Source organism: Zalophus californianus, chromosome 3, assembly GCF_009762305.2.
Source record: "Zalophus californianus isolate mZalCal1 chromosome 3, mZalCal1.pri.v2, whole genome shotgun sequence".
Lineage (NCBI taxonomy): Eukaryota > Metazoa > Chordata > Mammalia > Carnivora > Otariidae > Zalophus > Zalophus californianus.
The window spans coordinates 141,471,862-141,488,824 of NC_045597.1; the positions used below are offsets into that span (position 1 = coordinate 141,471,862).

At 37.4% G+C, this 16,963-nt stretch overlaps 1 protein-coding gene across 1 annotated transcript in view; it reads right to left on the reverse strand.

The window, feature by feature from the left end:
• Positions 1-16,963, reverse strand: part of TTN (titin) — a 271,518-nt gene that overhangs the window by 207,077 nt on the left and 47,478 nt on the right. The window contains 2 exon segments of the mRNA XM_027590660.2: positions 11,106-11,162; positions 16,586-16,774. Coding sequence (XP_027446461.2) covers positions 11,106-11,162; positions 16,586-16,774 — 246 coding nt within the window.

Genomic DNA, 16,963 nt, shown 5'->3' on the forward strand with positions numbered 1-16,963 from the left:
CCTTCCTCTGCTTTATTCCTGGAATAATTAGATTATCTTGAGATTTATAAGAAAGCACATTTCTAAATTTTTAATCTTAGCTCATATCACATACTATAAATATTATACTCATGCAAATCCATATCATTTGTGTTAGAGTTTATAAATTTTAAAGCTGTTCTATGAGTTTTTCTCTGTGATATAATCCCAATTCTAAAGTTTAAAAAACTGTTGCCTATATAGTTATAATAAAAAAATCCAGGATAATTTAAATCAATTTCTAAAAAGATCCAGATTATTATTTATGTTTAAAATTTTCTTGAGTTAATGATAGCCATTGTCAAACTGAAGACTGATTATTTCCCAAATAAAACACTTATGTTTCAGTTACTGCTTATAAACTGAAGCTATTATTAAAAAGAGGTTATAGGAAATACTTAATTTGAATTTGTAAGAGAACCACCATTTTTACTTATTAGAAATTCGGGCCTTCATTGGCCGTGTAAATTGCCATATTATTTCAACAAAGCTTTTATAATAAGGCTTTTGTTAAGTCAAGAAAATGGGAGAATCAGGAATGAAAGAAAATAACTCCAATATTAAAAATTGGATTGTACTTTATTGTGTGAGAAAAAGCTATACAACATTGTTGAACAAAAAAACAAAAGAGTGAATAACAGATATTCTTTAAACAATATCATGGATGACAGGCATAATTTGATAAGAAGGAATTAGGCTTTTCATTAAATCTGGTAGGAATGTAGAACAGCTCTGTTAGTAATAGTTTTATTACCTTCCCCCAAAGCAGAATTGGTATTTTATTAATTCACTCCCCTTGCATCACATGGAATAGTCATGCCTTAATTCCTCTCTGTTCTGGCATAGAAACATTAGGAGGCACAACTCTAGTGTCTATTGGCTATAAGTGTACTGGCAAAATTTATCAATGGCATGTAGAATACATACTCATTTATTATTTCAATTAGTAAGTCACAAAACCATCGACTAATTTCACATACTAATGGTGACCACTTAACTTTACATTTATTATTCATGTCCCTTCACTTGAGCTCCCAAGATATCTGTAAAGGGAATGAATGTGAATATTTAAAATACCCCGACTCACTAATATGTTGAAATATTTTCAGTTGTTTTTTCTTACTTCTAACATGGTGTATTGACCAAAAAAAATGCAGTAAATAAAATTCAAATGTGCTGAAACATGAAAGGTATAGTTAAAAGTACATGTAGTAGGAGCAGTTAATAATTATGTCTTAACTCTACTACATATAATACAATAAATTCTTTATCTAGCATCAGAGAAATTAATATTTCAGGTTTTTAAGTTATGTGCCATTGAATCAGAAAAAAGTTCCATTTAATTATCTACAACAATAAGTTAGACAAAGCTTATTTTTCTTTCTTCAGTCATTTCTTATTCTGAATATCCTCAATTCAATGCATTTGAGAATAAAAGAATTCTAATGAGCAAAATCAAACTCTTCCTTCCTGCAAATTCAATAAGCCTTACAACGTTTTTTCCCTTCTTCCTTCCTTCCCTCTTTTCCTCCTTCCTTCCTTCTTTCCTGAAACAGGTTTTAAGCTGTCACTGCACCAGCCGTTGTCCTGTTTGTCATGACCTGAATCTCTAATTTATTGAAACATCCATTTTGTAACTAGGAGTAGAGTAAATCCCTAAGTCCCTAAACCATAGAATTAGTTTTATTCCAGGGATTTATGATGTGATATATTACATTATATCTATACTTATTATCACAGATACAGTGGTCTCACTGGTTGAAACAGAAATGATTGTTCCACAATAGTATATCTATCTGGATGAGTTATGGTGACTCAAAACAGGTAAAACAGATGTTTTAGGGGAGTAGGGTGGGGAGGGGTGTAAGCCTGACTGCTCTGTCTGTATTCTGCACATTCTCAATTGCTCCTTGAATTTGGAAGGCTGTAAGGGAATCCTACTGTGGGAATAAAGAAATTGATAGATGAAAGAAACAAACATAATTGAATATATGAATTCTTTTGAAAATTAAATTTAAATTGCTTAACTTTTCAGAATTAAAGACAGTATGTTTAATATGATCATGGTACATAAAAGTTGCTCAATGCAGGGGACAAATCCAGCTGTTAGGTAACAGTGAGTAATTCAGAGTTGGAGGGAGGAAAGATTCATAACTTCATTACTATATTCTATTATTTTCTCATCATTTGTTGCAAAACAAATTTATCCTAAATTATATTAAGGAAAGTTACCACTGGGATGACACAGAATCACAGAGTTGAACAATCACCTCTGAGGTCTTTTGGTCCAACTCCTCATTTTCAGATAAGAAAACTGAGTGGTCTTATATTTATTACATCTTATGTGAGAAGATTCAGGTTCACAGTGGTACATAGGTACACTGTCAAGAATTTTGTGAATTTATTATAATTTTGAAAAACAAAGTCACTTTAGAGACATATATAACTTAAATTTGAATGCTTTTTAATTTCTAGTTTTAAAAATTTCTAGTTGGCTTAAAAATGACAGGAAAGCTTATTATCTTATTTTCATATAATCTGAAATACAAATTACCATTTTGCTCAATACTAAAAATGCTCATCTTCTACTTTCTAATGTTAAAGATTCTGAAATTGGACTACAGTTTAAAATCTCTATATAAATGTAATATAGTAGTTTCCCCTCTCCCCCAGGCCAGTATCAAGTGAATGCTGCATTTACCACCTGATAGTATTTTAAAAATTGAGAAAATGGGGTATTCCCAAAAGTGAAAGATCTTCTTTTGCATATTTTGCAAATGTACAAATGTCTAGATGAACTCCACCCAAAAAGAAAGTACCATTGGTCCCTTCAAAACTAGCAGGAGTTAAAACTCTTAAGAAGAAGAGGGATATTAATAATGAAAATATTTTTAAAAGAGCCAAACAAATATACAAAAGTTGCAATGTAAAACAGATTATAGAACTAGTTAGACTGAGTGAAGCTGGTTTCTGTTGTTTGTTGTATCTATTCTAAATCCAAGTCAGTAAGCCTGGATTTGGATACAAAAGGGTTACAATTTCAAAAATGACATACTCAGAGCAGAGAGGAGATTTACTTTACCAATTTGTCTGCATGGTCATCTGACCCGGTCTTTCATTTTATGCTTTACTTTACGTAAATAGTTTATCTGCTAAAAGAGACTGCATTCTACCGAAACTCTTTTTGGAGGAGGCACGAGGGTAAAGCAGTGGTACAAACACTTAGGTAGCCATGGAGATATTTAATCGTGCTTGATGATTCACAGCAGAGTTGACACAATCATAGTTCCATAGTTGAGATCACAGAATATTTACAAGTGCTACAAATATGAGATTTCTACAGAGAGAAACTGTTTTCCCAGGGGTTTTCAATGTATCAAATTCAGACCAAGTAGACATATTTGGAAATTGATTGGATCTTTATAATTTGGAAAATATGGAAGCCCTCAAATCAATTTAATCATTACCGAGGCACTGAAACTTTGCCCAAGAAACTAAGTTAGGGTGAGGGCTGCACAGGTCTCTGCCATTCCTGACTTGTTCATAGCCACACACCTGTACTCACCTTCGTCATCTTTTCCTAAGCTCGTTATGAATAGGTTGTGGAACCCTACGCCACTTTCCTCAGCACAGAACCGCGTACCTTGCACCAATCTCCCATCTTTGTACCAGTAAACTGTGGGTCGTGGAGAGCCACGAACTAAACACTGGAAATAAGCTACTGTGCCTAAAGGTGAGTAACAGTCAGAAATACCCTTGATAAACCTGGGAGGCCCTTCCACCACCTGAAATTCAAAAAAGCTGCCTGAATATTTGCTCTTTAAGACTAACTCTTCCTTCAAGCTGCTTAAAGTCACTTTGCTTTTCTTTGTTGTCATAGCAAACATTTCGGAATCTCCCATGGTGAGAAATCCCCGGCAGAGAGCCTCTCCTACACAATTCATAGCTCTGCACCTATATGTCGCACTGTCAGATGGACAGACGTTTCGAATTTTAAGGGTGTGACTTCCGTTCTCCTCACTGATCACATATTTGACGTTATCTGGTTCAATACACATATATTCTTTGTACCATTTAACTTCTGGGCTAGGGATGCCTATGACTGAACATTTGAACACAGCGTCTGAATTTTCTGGAATTTTAAAATCACAAATAGGCATTATAAAGCGAGGAGGCATTTCAAATACTTCTAAATCAATTTTTAAATCTTTGTCTTCTTCCTCCCTTGAGGCCATATTTGGATCTGCTAAATTCAGTGGTAGAACATCCAGACTCACAATCATGCTTTTATGATCAGGAGTAAATTCAGGAACTGTGACTATTTTCACTTGCTTCTCAAATTCTTCAACATCTTTTTCACTTAATTCAACTTCCAGGACAATTTCTTGAGGAGAAGGAGTTCTTGATGATGTTGTGTTTTCCAAATCAAACTCCATGACATGCTGATGTGTTACTGGAGGTGGGAGGGCCACTGCTCTTTCTTTTTGGGGTACTATGTCTACTTTTGCAAAGCTCTTTGCTTCCCCTATGATGTTTACGGCATGGCACATGTACTCTCCCCCCTCACCTTTTTGAATGTTAGAAATTTCTAAAGAACACACATTACCCACCCTTTCTATTTTGATTCTTTCATCTGGCTCTAGCAAAGATTTATTTCGATACCATTTCACACCAGGAACTGGAATGCCCTCAACTTCAACAATGAAGCCTAATGTTGTGTTTTCATATACATTCCTTTTGGTCAGAGGTTCAATGAAAGATGGCGGCATTTCATTGTCTTTTGGTTCAATGGCTTCATTGGGTGTGCCAAATGAATCGGAACGCCATAGTTCATTAGCTGAACTTCTCTCTCCTGTAGGTGTATGGAAATGTTCATTTGGTGTACTGTCCTCCCTTTCTATTTTTGATGGGTACCTTTTTAAGTTTCCAGGGGGATTTGGTCCTCCAGTAGGAATAGAGTATCTTTCAACTGTTTCTCCTCCTAAAGGTGTAGAATATCTTTCTATTGTCTCCCCTGGGGGTGTAGAATATCTTTCCAGTGCCTCTCCTGGCGGTGTAGAAAATCTCTCTAGAGCCTCCCCTGGGGGTGTGGAATATCTCTCCAGTGTCTCCCCTAGGGGTGTGGAATATCTCTCCAGTGTCTCCCCTGGGGGTGTGGAATATCTCTCCAGTGTCTCCCCTGGGGGTGTGGAATATCTCTCCAGTGCCTCTCCTGGAGGTGTGGAATATCTCTCTGCTACTTCGCCTTCAGAAGGCGTGGAGTACCTTTCAGCAGCTTCCTCTAAAGGTGTAGTTCTTTCTACAGTCTCACCTCCCGAATTTGTTGCAGATTGTTTAGTTGTATCTGAAGGAGTAAAATATAAATCAGGAGACTTTGGAGTTTCAAAATGTTCAACAGATGATGGTGGGGTATAAAACTGATCTAACTCTGAGATTTCTTCACTGCTTGTACTTCCCACATCAATCGAAATATCAGATTCAGGGGAAAATGGGCGACATAATGATTCCTGTTGTTGGTTGTAATATTCATACACAGTGTTGAAAGTTACTTCTTCAACCTCCATTGATGTGATTGATTCACTCTGGAGAAGCTTTGCCTTGTGTTTGGTGTCTTTAGTTTGAGGAACTTCGTGCTTTCCAGCAGCAAGTAAATATTGTGTTAGGGAGGTCTCAGAGTCCATTACTTCTGTATGTGCATCATCTGATTTAGGAAGATTTTCGGAAAAACAAGTTTCCATCTTTTCTTCTTCAGTAGTGGAGAGAGAAGTTTCATTCTGAACCTGAACTTCATAACATTTTTCTTTTCCAAAGGCATCATTTTTTCCCCTTATTTGTTTATTTGGATTCTGCTGTTCTTCAGTCATCAAGAATGGAAAGCACTTGCTCAAGGAGACTTTTTTGTGGCATGTGGCTGCCTCGTGAACATCACCTCTGTGGTCTCCCAAAATTCCAGTGACATATCCCTGTGTCCTTCCATCCTGCATCTGAAATAATGCTGACTCTGGTTCCAAAGTGTGTTCGTCTTCCTTTTCACAGACCTCTAAAAGCTTTTCCTCGCTTGCTGCTTTTTTCAAATGTGAAATGAAACTTCTATCTCCATTTTCTAGAGACCTTTTTTCCTCAGAAATATCAGTTTCTCCTACATCAGCAGATGAGGTTTGAAGTAGGGCACATGATTCATCATGGGTTTCTTTGGAAAAGGATTTAAGAGAAATATTGGGATTTAAAATTTCTAAATTATGTTCCTGCATATGTTTTTCCAAAGACAGGATACTTTCATCAAAATGACCTTTCTCCAACACAGTCCTATTTGAAAACTCCTGACAGGAAGACATTTCTGGCCTGGTAAATATGTTATTTAGCACACTTTTAAAAGTATTTTGTGTCTCAGATTGCAATGTTTCAGTGCCAGCAATTTCTTCTTTATAAGGTGTTTCCTGTTGCCAAGTTTCTGGCTCTTGGAATTCCTTAGCTCGATCTCCTATATGAGAATACATTTGTTTTAGATCAAATACAATGCTCTCAGCATCAGCTATTTCAGAAGCAGGATGTTGGATTTTAAAATAAGCTTCTTCTGGTTGACCACCATCTAATGCTTGGAATTTTAGATCTGCATTTTCTATTTGAGAGTGGGACTGCTTTAAGTCAAATGTAATAGGTGCTTCATGTTCTGCCCTTCCAGAAATTACAGATTGATCTCTAAGACCTATTTCTTTCTGTTGTTCCCTCTCTTGTACTTCAAATTCCTTATGAGTTTGAGAAGAAAGCAGCTTTAAATTCATTACAATGTCAGATGAATCTGGTTCAGTGTCTGGAGACATTGTCTCTGCCTGATACATATTTGCATTTAGGTTACTTGATCTTGATTCTCTTTGCTTTAATGCTAAGTCTCTGTCACCAAGCTTCCTCTGAGGAGGACTGACAAATGATTTCCTGGTAAGTATTTTTTCTAGAACTCCTTTTTCTACATGTTGTAACTTTTCAAATGCAATGATTCCATGCTTCACATTTTTCCTTGGGTAGTGTCTCTCTTCAAGGGGTTCTTCATATATGAGGATAGATGAATCTTTTGGATTGTAACTATCAGAAGTTCTCTCAGACTGGATATTTGGTAAATGGTCACTTTGGGCATATTCTTGCACATTTTCCCTTTCTGCATCACCAACTTTTCTGAAATCATTTTTTACCTCTTTCCTAATTCTTTTAACTTCACTGAAATCATCAACAAATGGATAAACAGTACCCTCTGCTTGGCACAGCTTTGATTTTTCATTTATGTGTCCCTCTTTCCCTTCACCCTGACGCCGTATGAGTTTGGCTCTGACAGGCTTGTTGATTTTTATGGCTTTAGAAGCACCCTGCATAAATCTGGGTAGTTTTTCTCTAGAATATGTGCAACGAACCTGATCTTTCTGATCTATCTGTTCAATTGTCTCAAGGCTTTGAAAATATTCCATTACGGAATGTTCTTTTATATTGGACTGGGGAGTAAAAGGACCAGGTGGATCCTCATAAAAATGTGCCCTTACAGATTCTCCCCAAATTTGTTGATCTCTGGAATATTTTGCACAAATTCCACCAGTATTTTCTAACTGACTATACTCCCTATAAGTGACCGGTTCCACTGTCAGATTTGAAACACTCTCAACTGTTCCTGAATTGTTTTCAGCAACACATTTATATTTTCCAGAATCTTGAGAATTGATATCATTAATATATAATCTGTAGCTAAAATTAACTTCTTCAAACTGAAACTTCTGGTTCTGCTTTAATTGGAGCCCATTTTGAAACCATGTCACGACTGGTTTAGGCTCACCAGACAATAAACATTCAAATACTATGGCATCCCCTTCTCTACACATGGTATGCTTTGGCATTTCCTGTAACATTTTTGGTGGCTCATTAGTAATATCCAACGAAAATATAAATTTGTGTTTTGGTGACTGAGGAGCCTCATCCTGAGGTGTTGCTCTAGGTTCCAACTCCTCCGAGTGAAACAATTCTCTTGACTCTTTATCCTGTTCTGGGGTAGGAGTAGCTGCTGTTACCTGAATTTCTACAGGAAAGCAGAGCAATTCTGTGTCTGCAGAGGGAGGAACTGGGAAGTTCGTTTGGAGATGCTTTTGGCCCTTTTGTCCCCAAGATGGCTGAATGCCTTTTGTCTGGTCAAACACCAATGCCAGCTCCTCTTCCTCATCAGTGTATTCGCACAACACTGGGAGTGTACGTGCGTCAATGCCGTGCCCTTGCTTTACCTTCACCTTAAGTATACCAGTTGTTTTTACTGTTCCGTATTGGTTAGACAGTACACAGGTAACAGAACCTTCATTTTGAGGAAGAACAGAAGAAAAAGTTAATATTGAATAGTTTTCCAAGGTATGAGTGATAAAGCCTCGGTTACGTGGGATTGGTATATCATTGTTATACCAATTCACTATGGGTGGAGGATATCCTTGAAAGTGACACACAAATTTACAACCGTCACCTTCATAAACTTCTTGAGATTCAATTTCATGAAGAAATGAAGGTGGGCAACGTTGTGGATGCTTTTGGAAGGAACTTTCCAAAAATCTTGCGGTCTTTCCTTCTTGCTTGGTTTCAAATTCATCAGCTTCTGTGAAAGTGGAGTGCTGTAATTCTCTCAAATCATCTTTTCTTATTCTCTCACTATCTAGTTCTGTATTTTCTTCAATATTTATAACTGCACCAAAAGCTTCACTGGCATGTGGAATAACAACTTGGGACACCTCTTCAGGAGTCTCATATATTTCCTCTTTCTTATTTACAACAGTGATGTATCTAGAGGACTCTCCAATTTCAGTTTTGGTCATAATTTCTTCAAGTTGTTCTCTTGCTTGGGTATCCTCGCTTACTAGAATCCCACCATATAGATGGTCTTTCTGGAGACCTTCTCTTAGAAATGCCTCTTGGCTCATTCTTATTTCAGTCTGGAGGATTTCTTCATCAACAGTAGTTTGAAAGCTTGTGGGAGGTTCTCCAGATTCTACATTTTGATCCATTTGGTTAGGAAGGACCTGTGGATTTTGGACACTCCCCTCACAAGAATGATCTACCTTATCCCTATTTTCAGCTAGATCCAATACAAACCTGCCTTCTTTCTCCTCTCTAGAGAACAGAATGTCCTTATCGCTAGCTTCACTTCTCAGAGTTCTTGCGCTTATTTCAGAGGGCATATCTGAAAGAGATAATTTCTTTTTCTCCATTAACATTTTTCTAGCCTCCCGCAAACGTTGCAACTTCATTTTGGTCTCCTTGTCCAGGAAGCTTTCGCCTACATTAAGCCATTCCCTTATGTCAGATTTACTTTCTAAATATTCTTCATCATACGGAAAGTCAGTTTTCTTGCCTGGACTTACTGTCTTAAAGTGTATAGTTCGCATCATTCCTATTTGTTCTACATCTTGTTTTTTGTTAAAGGGAGAGCCAGTAAACCTCAGGCCAACCTTTATCCTGTCTTCTCTCCTTTCAGCTAAAGTCTCTGTATTTCCATGTGTCTGTTCTGCCCGTTTCAGAAATTCTAAACATTTCTCATCTTGCCCTTTTTGCATAACAAGCAACGATGCTGTTGATTCAGCAGACCCTTCACTATTAGTTGCTAACAATCTGTAACTTCCAGAATCTCTGCTTTGGACACTTTTAACCTCTAAGCTGGAAGAGTGATGATGTAAATCACTCTCAGTTTTTATAACCCGTCGAAGACCCGTTGGGATAGGCCGATTGTTATGAAACCAAGTCATTTCTGGAGTTGGACAAGCAATTAATTTACACATAAAAACAATGGGTTCCCCCTCAAAAACATATTGAAACGTAAGTTTTTGAGTAAAAGAAGGCTTGAAATATTCGGGCCAGGAGCTCGTAGATGATATTCGACTTGCGTATCTTTTAGCAGCCATGGAGCTGCGGTCTAAGTCTTCAGAATCTGAAAAGGCATCGTGCGTATCTCTTTCAGAATGTTCAGAGTCCCCCTCGGAGAACAATTCTGAAAAAAAAGTAAATTAGAAAGCATTTTACTATTTTCCATAGTATTTGAAAAAGTTGAAAATAAATGAAATTGCAAAATGGAAATAAAATAAAATGCATGCTACAGATTCTCACAAATCCATAAAAAAAATTCACTCACCATATTTGTTCGAATAAACGCAACACCATGCTCTGTTTAAAAGATTCTGACACGAAAATCGTTCGTTGTCTGGTCTTTTCTTCAAACTGTTGAAATGTCTTCTTGAACAAGCAAAAATGCATTTCAAAATAACATGTTCCTGTGCATGTTTGTTTTGAGAGCAGGAAAACTTTGTTCTTTTGATGGCTAAGAGGAAAATCTTACCTGACTTGCAGAGAGTGGAATAAACGCCCTTTCTGATCCTTTTGATTGCAGATTAAATTATTATATTTTTGAGAATTAACCATTTAAAAATATAAGAACTATAACCATAAATAATTAGCTAAAATAAAATGAGAAGGCGTTTATTCGAACTAATACAGCCATGAAGTCACAGTGTTATGCAAAGGAAAGCAGGCAATACAGATCATGTAAGGCAGCTTATCTGCAAGCCAGTGTAAGAGACATATCAATGTTAAAATGATGAATGTGCATGAAGTGTACACCGGAATGGGAATGTAACATTTTCACACACCCTAAATAAAGTAGCATTTCAATCATAATTCATTCATGACATTGCATTCTGAGAATGACAGCTAGGTTATTGCCCACTGTTCAATTTAATTCACTGTGATTTTGAAAACAAACTTCTACTTCTTGATTTCATGCATTAAGATGACAACTTTTTCCGGTACGCGCTTTTGAAAATGGCTGCAAACACGAAGTTGAATGTGGCTGATACATTTTAAATACAAAATTTTAAATTACCATCAAACAAATTACCGTGAAATGCATGTAACCATCAGCATATTAAATGAGGCATGCGACATAGTAATATATACTCTAAGAGATATATTTATACATCTATGTCATTTTTCTCAATATTACTAAGAGAAAGTAGGCAGCTCAAGGATTCTATTAATCCTTCAGAATTTCTACTTAAATCTCATATCCAATAGAACAATACCTTTCATCTCCACCTCAATCTGCTCTTCAATCCTCCCGTACAAAATGGATTCTGGGGCTAAAATGGAAAAACATATATGGAGATTTTAATGATTAATTCCATATACTTTCTGCCTTGATACGTATATTCATACAATTACAATTTTCTCTTTATTCTGGTAATGGAAAACTACATCCCCCAAATGCATCCCCCAAATCCATGCCAAACAAATCAATGAGCTGCTAAAGTACATGACAATGTTGGCAGAAAGATTGAAAAAAACATATTTATTTTAGGTTCTCTGTGAAATTTCTACTTTTAGTTCCATAATTCCCCATGCCTTTACATGCATTCAAAAAAGCAATCCACAAACTATAGGAATATTCTTTTTTTTTTTAACGTCCTATCAACTGAACACTAAGAGACTAAGAGATGGAGTCACATTGAGAAGGAACATGCATTTTCTAACTTGCCGCTTTTTGCCGAGGGCTATTCTCAGGTTTTCCTGCAGGATTAAATGCTTCCTGCTAGTAAGTAGTCCTTTGATTTGAACCACCTTTAAAACTTTAAACTACACAAAGTCTGATGACATATTAAGGAGCAAAACAAAGAACCCTCAACTCAAAATGGCTTTTATTATATAGGGAAAAGGCACAGGCTTTAGACACAATCATTTCTGGGGCAGCTTGCTGAACAAGGTGGGGGCCCCGGTTCCCGCTCAGTCTTCCATCCATCTGTGTGGCACCACGTGCGTGTGCTGGACTCCCTGGCTTCTCTGTTCCTTGCAGGCTTTGGCACGAAGTGAATGACAAACTTGATGTTTTCTTTGATGATTCTCTCTTTACTTCGTGGCTTGTTTTAATTTGTGCCTCTTTGAGTGTTTTAATATTTTTAATGTCTGAACCAAGGGCAATTTTTGTAACTGCTCTGGTTTGCGATTCTTTTGCTAGGTGAGAATAAAGTTAGGAAAAGGAATAAATTAGCTGTGTTTGTAAGAGTAAAACACATGCTGAATTTAGAGAAGATGACATGTCATTAGGATGAGAAGGAAAGCAGCATGTTAGTCCCCAAACTAATATATGATATATCTGTGCTTACTATTCACAGAAGAACTCTACTCAAACAGACTTACGGGGTTTTATATTCCTACTTGATCTTCATGGATAACTGTGCAGCCTAAATAAAGTTATAAGGCCAAAGTAAAAGAGGAACATATGAAGACTGGTCTTTTATGTTTCATGATTAGACAACTGTGCCTGATCCTTCATTCTTCAAACACTTAAAAGTGGCTTATCTTTCAACTTCATTCTTAAGTATGAGAGGCAGTCTGGACCTTCCAAAAGAAAAATGCTCATGCTCCAAGAACACTTTAATACTGTATTCAATTAGAACCAAGTGAACTGGAAACCCTGTGGCAAAAATGTCCAGCTCAAATCCACTCTGGCAACATGATGATCAAGCATGTAATGTGGCCCTAGGTTCCTTAGGAAGCAAGTTGAAAGACCTACATTTCTCCTACCTCCACAACACAGCCAACTCCCAATTATATAGCTGGAGAACCCATGCCAGTTGTCACCCGCATCACCTCCAGATAAATAGTCACTCTGTGTGATTATTGCACTAGCCAGCAGCTATGGTGAAATTGAGGGTCAGCTCTCTGGATGGTAGAATTTTCCATTTCATTTGCATAACTAGACCTCAGTTCTTGAGATATTCCCTTTGAGGACTATGAAAGTATTATCAGAAATAGCTACAGAACAAAATGTCAGATTAAGAAAAAAAAAGACTCCTGTGGGTGAGTGAGGATTACAGATATATTAAATGATGTATGAACCTATTTCAAAATTCAGAGCCAAGATGGCAGTCACATGGCTCCGTACTATAACCTGCTCATCTCTAACATCTTAAAAATGGTATGGACAGATCAGGAAAGACCTTGAGGTCACAGTTCTCCATGGACCCCTTGGAGATGCTGGAACTTCTTCCATGGGACTCAGTGAAGATCCTTTACTTATCGACATATAGCATGGGATTCTAGCACCTGAAGAATAACTTTCCTCTTTTCGTTAGTATCTAAGAGGAAGTCCATGGATAAAAGGAAGAACTTATCACTTCCAAGACAAATTTATTCAGGACCTTCCAGACACGTGGGCAAATTGAGCATGATAACAACAAAAATAATAATCTTGCCATGAGAGAATTCTATGATTCCAGGGGGATCTGAGACTGTAAAGCAATATCATCTATTGAGAAATATCTACAGACTCCAAATTTTGGTCCAGACAGAACCCTATTATTTTCAGTGTCCAATTTTGCTATTTTCATAATTTCCTTAATAAGCATCTAGAACTTCCAGATCTGCAAGCAAAGGGCAGAAATGAGAAATTTTGAGCCTCCTATTAAAATAATTAAATTTAAACTTGGTACAGTATTAGACACAATAATAAATAATTAATACTTGATGAACTCTAACATTTTGACCTTCTTCAGTATACTTCATAGGTGGCTCATTGGTAAGTACTAGAAAAAGCAGCACATATGAAATAAATCATAACCTTCTGAAATGAGATTTGAGAGTTAAACCTCCTTGAATCTAGCTAGACTGGAAAGTTAAATGTTCGTCACAGGTTTGGCCAATGACCAGGCTGCCTTTCAGAAGTCCTTTATCAACAGAGTGCTAAGTTAGGGATATGCTAATTAACATATTCACGGATTCGATCTGCGTGGCAGAAAAGCTGCATAGAGCGATGAGGATGAAATGAAGCAAGTCAGAGCTAAAAACCAAAGAAGCACCTTCTATGTTTAGGACTGCCGACGTGGTCTCCTCTCCATAGTCACTGTGTACAACGCAGCTGTACAATCCCTGGTCTACCGGCTGAACGTGACATATGATAAGAAACTGAGTATTTCCATTTTGTGACCACTTCACTCTTTCGGAGTCCTCTATCTTTACGCCTTCATGAGTCCAGGTTACATCAACAGAAGATTCATCTTGTAAAACACAGAGGAATTGAGCCGTGTCGCCACACTTCACAGAGAGGTCCTGAAGCGGCAGGAGAATCCGTGGGGCCTCGCCCACCGCCTCTTCGGCCCAGTTCGCAGAGAACTCAGTGTTCTCTGCAATTTGTGAAAGGGACGCGGTATGGCGCAACTCTACATTTTGAACCGATGCAGCTGTGTGGGCGGAACCTTGAGATATACTTTCAAAAACCTGTGATTCGTATTCATAGGATGATCCTTGAAATGACTTAATTTCGTTTTGGGATATTTTGCTCTCCTGCTTTGTGAAAGAGGAATCTGTCACTGCCTGGGACTTGGTGGACTTTCTTACATCTTTCCCAGAACTCTGCCTAGCTAGGGCTCGCACTGTATAATCAAGTGACAAGAAAAAGAAAAGAATATTAAGATCTAAGCTTTGTCATTTGGCTGGGTTAGTAACAGACAATGGCATGGAAGATGAAGATGAAAGACATCATTGTCACTTGGAAGCAGCATGCCAGATGCAGTGTGCTCTAGGATGTCACATCACACAAAGAACGTTTATTCCCAGTGATCCAGTGATGAATGGATGATGAAGGCTCATGTGGATGCCATAGAGTATCTGGGTCCTTCCTTCTGTTGTCACTGCAGCTAACCAGAGTGACACAGTCTCTCTTTCTCTGTCTCTCTCTTACCCCCGCTCCCCGGGAGTACCATTTGTCCCCCTTCTTCCATATACTGTATAAACAATATACGGCAAATGGATCATTGGTAATCCAATGATGAAACGCTGTTTAGAGAAGTAAAAACATCAAGCAAAATTGATGCCTAAAAAAATACTTACTAATGTAATGCACAGATTATATACTTCAGAGAGATTTAAACCGTATAGGTTAACCCAAAATTGAGAATTTAAGAGGACCTGCTGGGTGTTACTTTATTAGTAAGTTACAGACCGACCACACTATGCAATGAGACAAACAGCGGAGACTCTCATTAGTAACAGTGGGAGTAGGAGGTATGAAGCAAATCCAAGTGTTTAAAGCAAGATGAGCTTTACCTTTTGGAGTCACTGTGAGTGCAGCTGCGCAAGAGGCTTCCCCAGCACTATTGGAGGCTCTGCAAGAGTACTGCCCAGCATGCTCTGAATAAGCATCAACTATAAACATTAAAGCCATGCCTGTGGACTCCTCAAAATGGAAAACTACATCTTTTGTTGGTAGAATTGGCTGCTGGTTATGAAACCACTGGATTTCTGGCTTGGGAATGCCAGAAACCCTTGCATGAAATCTGACTGTCTCCCCGCTGTGCACCCTGAGGCTTGACAGAGGCTGGATGAAGATGGGCTTTTGGCCAAGGGACTCCTTCTTAAATGAAACTGATGAAGAAACATGCCACTGGGAGTCTGATGTAACTTCTTCAAATTTGCTAAATCCTGAAAAGAAGCATGCCAACCTTTAATGTCTTACCCTGCATTGAAACCAGAACTCATTTGGAGTTGTCTACAGATATGTTGCAAATTTCAATGGTGGACTAGAATCCAGTCCAATCCTAATATCTCGTCAATGTAGGTTGGTTCCAAGTCACACATGTTCACTTCCACTTTCCAGGCAAACAAGTCAAGGCATGAATGGTCTAAGAAAGTTCACTGTATTGTTCGTGAAGGCAGTAGAGAAGTACACAGTTTGGTTTAGGTATTCCTGTTTTTTGTTTTTATTTTTTTCCCCTCTGGTTGTAAAATCACGTTTTCTATGTTGTAAGTCATTTTAAATTGATTATTAAGAAAATATCTGATTATTATAGTAAGTGTTTAAAATTAAGGGAAAAACCAAAGTTGTCCTCAATCCGTATGTATTTGTACATAGTTAACAATACATAGACTAAATTAGCTCAGCAAAAATAGTCTGACTGTATAAAAATATTGTGATCTTGTTTTGAAACAAAGTGCCCTCCACTAATAAGGAAGTGTTTCTGATGGCAGTTTAAAAGCCCCAAGTATCAGAAATGCTAAACCATCTTAGGACTGGGCCTCTCAACCTTCAGGCATTCTTTGAATGACGGTGAATACACCTAGCTGGTATACAGACCTGAAATCATCCTCTGTAGCTTCTGTAAATTCAGAATTGTGTCAAGACAGTGGGGGGATAATAATGCTTACCTTACAGCATGTTAAAAAAAATTTTCATCCTAGCTAAATGAGAAAACAAATCTACCTATTTCTTTAGCATGTTTCTCTCCATTCTGATACATGCTGATCAGAAAGCATGAAAGCTGGTGAGGAGAGCAATACATAACAAAACATTATAAAGACAAAGCAGGGCAAAATGAGAAATGATGGTTTGTGATTCATGACATGGGATAAATGGAAAGTGAGAATGTAGCATATAACATGGAAACAATTAGTTGCATTAAAAGAGAATGGTAGGGCCAACGATGGTTTACATGGAATCTTTAGTGATTGTTACTGACATTGTGAGATTAGAGCCATATTTAAATGTGGTTCTTAAGGTTGTTTACTGTACCTGCCAGTCTCAAGTTGGCTGTGCTTGATACTTGACCTACAGCATTATTAGCAACAAAAGTGTAAGTTCCTTCATCTTCTGGATAAGCTTCAGCAATTTCCAGTTGGTAAGTGTCTTCAAACTGAGTCATTCTAAAGAACCTAGATGGCTTGATTTTCTTGTCTTTACTGTACCAAGACACTTTTAGATCTGCATCACAAAAGGAAAAAAAAAGATATTTAAATCACAAAAAAGTGGTGGATATTTTTACCTGCAAACACAATATTGATTATATTGGTGACTACATTTCATATTTATCTTCATAATATTATATTTCTATTTCTGGGCATGCCACAACTGCTCTTACAAGATTTCTTTTCATCTTCAAAAAGAAACATG